Raw genomic sequence first — 9522 nt, 5'->3', positions numbered from 1 at the left:
CTGCAAAGGGGACAGCATGGCTTCACCTTACTGAAGGGAGGATGATTGGGGTCATGTATCTCGAGATTTTGGCCAATGACCTCCTTTCTTCAGTAAGATGGGTCGTGGCTGGGTCTTCCAGCATGACAATGATGAAGTTAATGCTAACAGGTAATAAATAATATTAATATGAATAATAATAGTGCTTTTTAAAAACTTTGACAAGTCCATGGTTGTATGCTTTTCTCCCCAAGTCATTCAAATTTTGCTTCACTACAAAAAATTTTTAAAAATTTAACAGGAATAGAAGGAAATACATGAACTTGTCAGAAACAAACCGCAAGGGAGAATCTTGCATCACCCTGTTAATGAGTCTGTTCTGTTATCTCAACAACCATCTGCTTGCAGAAATTATTACTGATTTGTTGAAACACTTTTATCAGTGACATGATCGTATTAGGCTGGCTCTTAAGGCAGCTTCAGATATGCCAAAGTGTGGCCTAGAAATGTCTCTGATAAGGAAAGTGACATACAGTACGGGATATTAAGCTTGATGTGAAAAGGGAAGCTAACTTAATTATATGTTTCAGCACACAGCAGTCGGGGCTAGGGAGATACATTTCTCTACATGTCACCGTATTACTAGTATCGGTGTGTGTGGGTATTACATTGGAACTAGGGGTGAGATGTAGTGTCAGGTATATTAAAATTCAGATTATACTGTGTATTTTATATTCCTGTATTAATCTTTGCTTTCATTGCTGTATTATATGGAGACCTGGCGTAATGTGCATTTATCATCACATTTTCACAAGGGCTTTGTTACAAGAAGCCAGCAGTATAAATCATGTGTATAATCTTGATGAGGATACAGATTCGTCTTGGTAGAAAGCATATTTTGCCCAAACACATACTTGTAAAAATGCTGGAACAAATGTATACCGTAATAACTTTATAATTCTTAGATAGTGCAAACTTAGACTACGTAGGCAGTCATAAAGGAATACTATCCATGAAAAAGGGGTTAACTTCCCTATTGCTGGGGGTCTGAGTGCTGGAACCACCATCAATCCCAAGTCCCAAGAACCGGGGCACTCAAGAGCCCTCTGTATATGTAAGAATGAATGGAGTGGTAGTGCACATGATTGTCCAAAATCTCATTATCAGGGGGCTCTTCTTGGGATCGGTGGGTTTCCAAGCAGTCAGACCCCCAGCAATCATAAGCTATCTGCTATCTTACCAATAGAGGCTAAGGGTACTGTCACACAGTGGCACTTTGGTCGCTACGACGGTACGATTCGTGACGTTCCAGCGATATCCATACGATATTGCTGTGTCTGACACGCAGCAGCGATCAGGGACCCTGCTGCTATCGTACGTCGTAGCAGATCATTTGGAACTTTATTTCGTCGCTGGATCTCCCGCTGTCATCGCTGGATCATTGTGTGTGACAGCGATCCAGCGATGCGTTCACTTGTAACCAGGGTAAACATCGGGTTACTAAGCACAGGGCCACGCTTAGTAACCCGATGTTTACCCTGGTTACCAGCGTAAAAGTAAAAAAAAAAAAACAGTACATACTCACATTCCGGTGTCCTTCAGGTCCCTTGCCGTCTCCTTCCCGCTCTGACTGACTGCCGGCCGGAAAGTAAGAGCAGAGCACAGCGGTGACGTCACCGCTGTGATCTGCTTTCACTTTACGGCGGCACTCAGTCAGAGCGGGAAGGAGACGGCAAGGGACCTGAAGGACACCGGAATGTGAGTATGTACTGTTTTTTTTTTTTACTTTTACGCTGGTAACCAGGGTAAACATCGGGTTACTAAGCGCGGCCCTGCGCTTAGTAACCCGATGTTTACCCTGGTTACCCGGGCCCTCGGCATCGTTGGTCGCTGGAGAGCGGTCTGTGTGACAGCTCTCCAGCGACCACACAACGACTTTCCAACGATCACGGCCAGGTCGTATCGCTGGTCGTGATCGTTGGAAAGTTGCAGAGTGTGACAGTACCCCAACTTTCAGACTTGAGAAAGAATACCCCTTTAAAATGCATCAGATATATCTCAGTAATTCCTTCTGATTCATAAAAGTGGTGTATTTTCAGACTGTCTAGTTTAAGTTTACACCATCTAGTAGTTGGCTTACTTTGTGCCAGAAATATTGGCTGTAATTTTTGTGCAATTTTTATTAGAACAAAGCCACACCCACGCACATTGTCAGGCAAGGTGCAGAAAGTGTATAAGATACATAACAAATATGGTGCAAATCACAAAAGACAGTTTTTTGGGGTTGATTAAGGCTACTTTCACACATCAGGTTTTCAGTGTCAGGCTAAATCCGGCGAATGTTGGAAAAACTGGATCCGGCGCAGATTGTAAAAAAACTGATGTGACGGATCCGTATTTATGACGGATCCGGCTAGCCTATCTAGATTATTGGATAAAAAAAAAAAATTGGAGCATGCTCAGTTTAAAAAACTGGATCAGGCCGCCGGATCCGCCTTTTTCCGGATCCAGCACCTTCTGGCTCCCATAGGCTTCCATTCTAGCAAACAGCCGGAAGCGCCGGTTTCGGTGCTTCAGGCTTTTTCGCCGGAGATAAAAAACGTTGTTATGGACTTTTTTTTTCAAGAATCCCGAAGCGGCAGATTTGCTGGATCCGGCGAAAACCGGACGAAACGCAATGTCATCCGGCACTAATACAAGTCTATGGGGGAAAAAACCTGATCCGGCGGCAACATTCACCTGATCCGGTTTTTTGAAAATTAGCCGGATTTAGCCTGACAGCGAAAACCTGATGTGTGAAAGTAGCCTTAATTTGCCAAATCATCGCCATTGTTTGCTTGTTGCTGCCACCTTGTGGCAAATTTCTATTTTATTCAGCTTCATAGCAGCTGTAAACAAAGATCAGAAGCGCATCAAGAGGGAACAAGCGGGACATCAGAAGCGAGTACAATTGAAGCCCTAACCGCTGAGTCAGATCGACTTCAGCAGCGTGTTCAGGTCATGTGATCACGCTGCTGACATCACTCGCCGCCGCTGCAGAGGCCTGCATAGATGGTAAGTGCTCCAGTGGAGCTGAATATTCAGTGTAACGTGGGGGTATTTAGTGTGTGGGTAAGATTTAGTGGGGGGGAATAGATTTAGTGTGTGGGGGAGGGATGGGGAGATTTAGTGTGGGGGAGGAGGTGGGAAGAGTTAGTGTAATAATAATTTTATATTTATAGTGCCAACATATTCCGCAGCACTTTACATTTTAGAGGGGACTTGTACAGATAATAAAATACATTACAGAATAACAATAATCACATAAGTCAACAGATACCAAGAGGAATGAGGGCCCTGCTTGCAAGCATTTAATCTATGAGGAAATTAGGAAGACACCAAAGGTGGATGGTAACAATTGCTTTCATTGTTCTGACTAGCCATAATGTAATAAATCGGTTCATGTAATGCTGCATGAACCAGTTGCCAGCCAGTATGTGTAAAAGTACAGACACAGAGGGCTATTAACTGCACAAAGCGACAACACAATACAAGGGTCCTGGTTATGAAGAAAATTTTGAATGGGCAACACAGGGATAGTTAGATAAATGTGTTGAGGTGGTAGGCCAGTCTGAAGAAATGCATTTCTAGGGCACCTTTAAAACTGTGGGGATTGGGGATTAATCGTATTAACCTGGGTAGTGCATTCCAAAGAATTGGTGAAGCACGTGAGAAGTCTTGGAGACGGGAGTGGGAGGTTCTCATTATTGAGGATGTTAAATGGAGGGCACGGGAAGGGTGGTAGACTGAGACCAGGGAGGAGATGTAGGGTGGTACTGAACCGTGGCGTGCATTGTGGGTGAGACTGATAAGTTTATATTGAACTCTGGAGTGGATGGGTAACCAATGCAATGACAAGTAGAGGCATCGGTGTAACGATTGGTGAGGAATATGATCCTGGCTGCAGCATTCAGGACAGATTGGAGAGGGGAGAGTTTGGTAAGGCTAGTTTCACACTAGCGTTTACTGCATTACGTCGCAAATCCGTTTTTTTGCCGAAAAAACGGATGCGTCAAAAAATTGAAAAACGGTGACAAACGTATGCCACGCATCCAGCATTTCGACGGATCCGTCGCAAATCCGCTAAACGTTTCCGTCGAAAATACTGGATGCGTTGCATACGTTGTATCCGTTTTACCATCCGTTGTATCCGTTTTTCCGACGGATCCGTTTTTAAAAGGGGAGGCTCCCAAAATTTGATTGGCTACTGGAAAATTTGAAAAACTATATAGTACTGTATTTACAGCCCATCTTTGTGGGTTTTAGTTTTGTGGCAGCGATGGAAGGTGTTCTTGGGAGGATTGCTAGTTTGGTTACCGACGTTATCTTTGAGACAAATCGCCTGGATATCATAGTGCGGGAGAAGGAGGCGGCAGCGGAAAGGCGTAGGATGCTTCTGCAGCAACGGAGACGAAGACGAATGTGGATTCATCCGATTAATCAACTACGGATGACCCGGGGTGTCCAGTCCACTCTGTACCTGGAGTTGCGGCACAATCCACACAAATTCCACAACTACGTGCGGATGAGGATTGAACATTTTGATTTTTTGCTTGCAAAACTGGAGGATGTCATCCGAAGACAGGATACAAGGATGAGGCTTGCCATCACACCGGCGGAGCGGCTGATGGTGACCCTGCGGTAAGCCTCTTTTTTTTATTTCATTGCTGATATTGAATGTTATATTACATGCTGCAGAAAATACTGCGCTGGCATATTGCGCACTATTTTCTGCAGCATGTAGTTTTGGTTTTCTTGGCGGACATTCAACTGCTTTATTTAAATGTCATTGCTGATATTGAATGTTAACAGACTGCAGAAAATACTGTGCTGAAATATTGCGTTGCATTTTCTGCAGTTTTTTTTTTTTTTGGTTTTTTTGGGTTTGATGACATGCAACTGCTTTTTTCCTGTCATTGGTCATTTTGAATGTTATATTACATGCTGCAGACAATACTGCGCTGACATATTGCGCACTATTTTCTGCAGCATGTAGTTTGTGTTTTCTTGGCGGACATTCAACTGCTTTATTTAAATGTCATTGCTCATATTGAATGTTAGATAACAGACTGCAGAAAATACTGCGCTGAAATATTGCGTTGCATTTTCTGCAGTTTTTTTTTTTTTGGGTTTTTTGGGTTTGATGACATGCAACTGCTTTTTTCCTGTCATTGGTCATTTTGAATGTTATATTACATGCTGCAGACAATACTGCGCTGACATATTGCGCACTATTTTCTGCAGCATGTAATTTGGGTTTTCTTGGCGGACATTCCACTGTTTTTTTACACCGGATTCATGCTGGTTTTATTGGGTCTCCTGTCATTTTAAAAAAAATTAACAGTGCCATATTATAAAAAATTGCACAGACAAACAATTTTTAACATTTTTTTTTTTTTTTTTTTTATAAAGTTTCCTAGCTACGGGTGAATCTATGACTTCGCTCCATTATCAGTTCAGGCTGGGCATTTCAACTATCTCTGGAATAGTGAAGGACACATGTCGGGCTGTTTGGACCACTTTGCAACCAGAGTATATCCCCCAACCATCCACGGAAATCTGGTTGCGAAGTGCTGAAGAGTTTCAGCAAATTTGCAATTTCCCTAATTGTGTGGGTGCAGTTGACGGGAAACACATAAGGATTGCGAAACCGGCAGGAACAGGATCGGAGTATTATAATTATAAGAAGTATTTCTCCATCGTCCTTATGGCTATTGCAGACGCCAACTGCAGGTTCCTTGCCGTGGACATTGGAGCGTATGGACGGTCCAATGATTCGCAAGTGTTTAAAAACTCTCCGATGGGTCGTTGCCTTTATGGAGAGAGCTACGATTTCCCGCCAGCCAGACCACTGCCAGGAACAAATGACCCAGCCCTGGAATATGTCTTTGTAGGTGATGAAGCCTTTCAACTGTCGCTGCACCTACTGAAACCGTACAGTAGCCGGAACTTAAACCATACCAAGCGGGTCTTTAATTACCGGCTTACTAGAGCACGAAGAGTAGTGGAGTGTTCCTTTGGCATATTGACGGCGAAGTGGCGAGTTCTGCTGACGGCTATCAAGCTGAAAACAACAACTATAGACGAGGTAGTTAAAGCCTGTGTGGTGCTCCACAACTTTGTCCTGTCAAAGGAGCCCGTTTCTTTGGATGATGAAGAGTTGGAGACCACCTTGTGGGACTACCGCAGCAGCTCGGTTCGCTCTACAAGTTCAGTTACAAGGATGAGGGACCAGTTTGCCGATTATTTTGTCTCACCTGTCGGGCGGATCCCGTGGCAAGACATGATTGTGTAACCTGTTTCCCATGTGTAACCTGTTTCCCATGTGTTTTGGTTATGTAAAAAAAGTGTTTCTGCCCCCCCCCCAAAAAAAAGGCCCAAAAGCGTGGTTTTCTTGCTAGTAAAACCATTATGTTATACCCTTTACATGTCTGGTGTTTGTTTTTATTAAACCTTTTTTTATTATATTACCTTAATAAATCCACACACACACAAAGAGTAGAATTGTAATCCGAATTTTATTTTAACTCTTTTTTTTTTTTTTTTTTTTTGTTTTGCAAAAAAAATATATATATATTTTCCAACATTTTTATAGAAAAATTAGAACATTTTTTAGAATCTTATTTACACACTTTACAAATTTTCAAAGTGTTGGGTGGAGATATGAGAGGAGGATGTGCCGGAAGGTTGGACCACGTCGATAGGTGGGGAAACCCTACTTGTTTGGGGTGCAGTGGAAGTGGGGGTTAAACCAAGAGGCTGACCAGAGGGGGGTGGTGTTGGGGTAGGTGGAAGAGAAAAGTTCAGTAAGGAAAACATTGGGGAAGTAATTTGGTCTAGGGGCCGGGATTGTTGTGGGGACTGGGTCGGGTATTGTGACTGGGTAGGGTAGTGGGAGTGGCGTGGGGTTTGGTAATGGTGCTGGTGTGGGGATTGGAGCTGGGTTTGGTAATGCTGCTGGTGTGGGTATTGGGGCTGGGTTTGGTAATGGGGGGTATGGTGTGGAAATGGGGCCTGGTGTGGAATTGGAGTGGAGGTGCGGTGAGGTGTGTGGGTCGATTCATTAATGGCCTGCAGTGCAGCATTATGGCAGGTATTCATTACCCGCATCTGTTGCTCAAAAGAAAGCTTCTCCATGCTCATGAGCATGGATTGGAAAAAAAGGTTGGCCGGATCGGGACTTACAGCTGAATGCAGCCTATCCAAGCGACTGCTGGTTTCCTGGCTTGTTTCACTGATGCGTGATTGCACCATGTTGAAACCAGCAGTCACTTGCTCTCCCAAAATTTTGAAAGAGCCTTGGAAGGATGCATTCAGGTGTAAGAACTCAGGAGCATAGCTCCTTTCCTGACCCCTCTGGCGCTGCCGCCACGAACCTAATGGTGGTGTCGAGGTGGCAGGATCAGAGGGGTGGGGTAAAGGGAACGCTAACTGTTCAGCATCAGATGCGAGCAATGAAGCCTGCAATAATGCTCCACTGCTTGGGGCGGATGAAGTGGAGGGGACAGAGGGGTCAGAGGAGAGGACAGAGGGGTCAGAGGAGGGGACAGAGGTGTGGGGCCTACCGACGTGGCCCTCAGTGGCGGACTCAGGAGGGATCGCTTCAGAGGGCGCAGAGGAAGATGCAGGCGCCCGGTGGCTGGAGAAGGTGCTGTGAAAGAAAAAACAAAAGAAATTAATACATTGGAATGAAAAAGCCCTGACTGAAAGCAAACTAAGTAGACAGGTTAACATGGTTATAATTGGGCTGTAGAATACTTACACTCTGCTTAGCATGGTTCGCCTCAGGAAGGAGAGGGCCTGGCCATATTTATATCTGCTCCTCTTCCTTCCTGCAGAGCCACTCGGGGCCTTCATCTCATCATTGAATTCCCTCTTAAAGCGATCCCTCAGTGACCGCCACCGCTTCCTAACCTTTCCAACTGTGAAGACAAGAATCAAAAGAAAATACAAAAAATTGGTAAATGCAATACATTACAGTCAGCTCAAAACATCACTGGAAAGTGAATACTTACCTAGTTTGCTCTGCTGCTGAGGATGAAGGCTCTCCCGCCTTGGAAACAGGTTGCGACACACTTCGTCCCAGAGCCGACGGGTGACACCGGTATCAGCATGCCTGCGGTCAGCCATGTTCCACAGCGGCTCCCGCTCGCGAACCTCCTCGATGAGACAATCGATGTCAATGTCATCATCATCATCCTCCTCTTCTGCGGGAGCACGCTGTGAAGCCTGTGTCAAAAAAAAAAAAAAAAAGGAAAACAAACAAATTAGTACACTGAAATACTAAAGTACCAATAGAATCCCCCTCCCCCCCAAAAAAAAAACTCACTGATGGCCGACCGTGGCGACGAGTCCGCCGACTCTGGGACTGTCTGGGAGAGCCTTCAGCGGCAGCAGCAGGAGCAGCAGCAGCAGCCTGAAATGAAGGAAACAAATTCTCAGTTAAGGTAGGCAGGTGTTTAGTAATCTGTTTTGTGTATGGTGCAGTGTGATGTGCGAAGCAACTGTTTCACCACTACTTACACTTGGTTCCTCCTCCACTTGCATCTCTCCACCCGTCTCGCCCCCTTCTGACAGCTCCTCATCTGATTCAGCTTCCTGTTGAAACATAATGTATGCATGTAGTTATCCATAAAAATTTAATTTAAAGAAATTTAAAAAAAAAAAAAAATTTTGTGTTAACTTACCGATACACGCTGTTGCTGTGGAGGAGGGCTGTCAGAAGAGGACATCGTTTTGTGGTCCTGGTGGGCAGTGGCTGTGTCCTGGTGGGCAGCGGCTGTGTCCTGGTGGGCAGCGGCTGTGTCCTGGTGGTTCTGTAAGTTAAAGACACACTTGCAATCTGCTCGACACATTGAAGTAGCAGATTGGGGTCTTCAAAACTTACTTCTAGCTCTTTAGCTGTGGTCCTGGTGGGCAGCGGCTGTGTCCTGGTGGGCAGTGGCTGTGTCCTGGTGGGCAGCGGCTGTGTCCTGGTGGGCAGCGGCTGTGTCCTGGTGGTTCTGTAAGTTAAAGACACACTTGCAATCTGCTCGACACATTGAAGTAGCAGATTGGGGTCTTCAAAACTTACTTCTAGCTCTTTAGCTGTGGTCCTGGTGGGCAGCGGCTGTGTCCTGGTGGGCAGTGGCTGTGTCCTGGTGGGCAGCGGCTGTGTCCTGGTGGGCAGCGGCTGTGTCCTGGTGGTTCTGTAAGTTAAAGACACACTTGCAATCTGCTCGACACATTGAAGTAGCAGATTGGGGTCTTCAAAACTTACTTCTAGCTCTTTAGCTGTGGTCCTGGTGGGCAGCGGCTGTGTCCTGGTGGGCAGCGGCTGCGGTCCTGGTTTATCTGTTATATGTATAATGGATCTATAGTTAGACCACCCCCTGAACTAGGTAATGTTCAATGATAAACACCCTACTAAAATGATGTCAGAAATGTTCATACAGGTGAACACCAAAACCCCCCCAAAAAGTTGCACGTTATACCATTCATTTCCATGTCCCAAAAAACAAAATT

The 9522-nt window shown here is 45.1% G+C and overlaps 1 protein-coding gene across 1 annotated transcript; it reads right to left on the bottom strand.

The window, feature by feature from the left end:
• Nucleotides 1–4816: 4816 nt before the first annotated feature.
• LOC143808330 (uncharacterized) lies at nt 4817–8853 on the bottom strand. The gene is made up of 6 exons (XM_077290852.1): nt 8706–8853; nt 8542–8616; nt 8348–8434; nt 8034–8247; nt 7781–7940; nt 4817–7669 (listed from the first exon to the last, which is right to left on the bottom strand). The coding sequence occupies exons 1-6, from the start codon at nt 8748–8750 to the stop codon at nt 6652–6654; spliced, it is 1599 nt and encodes a 532-aa protein (XP_077146967.1). The 5' UTR covers nt 8751–8853; the 3' UTR covers nt 4817–6651.
• Nucleotides 8854–9522: the final 669 nt, after the last annotated feature.

The sequence above is a fragment of the Ranitomeya variabilis genome, chromosome 2 (assembly GCF_051348905.1).
Source record: "Ranitomeya variabilis isolate aRanVar5 chromosome 2, aRanVar5.hap1, whole genome shotgun sequence".
NCBI lineage: Eukaryota > Metazoa > Chordata > Amphibia > Anura > Dendrobatidae > Ranitomeya > Ranitomeya variabilis.
This window is presented reverse-complemented; position numbering and strand designations above follow the sequence as displayed.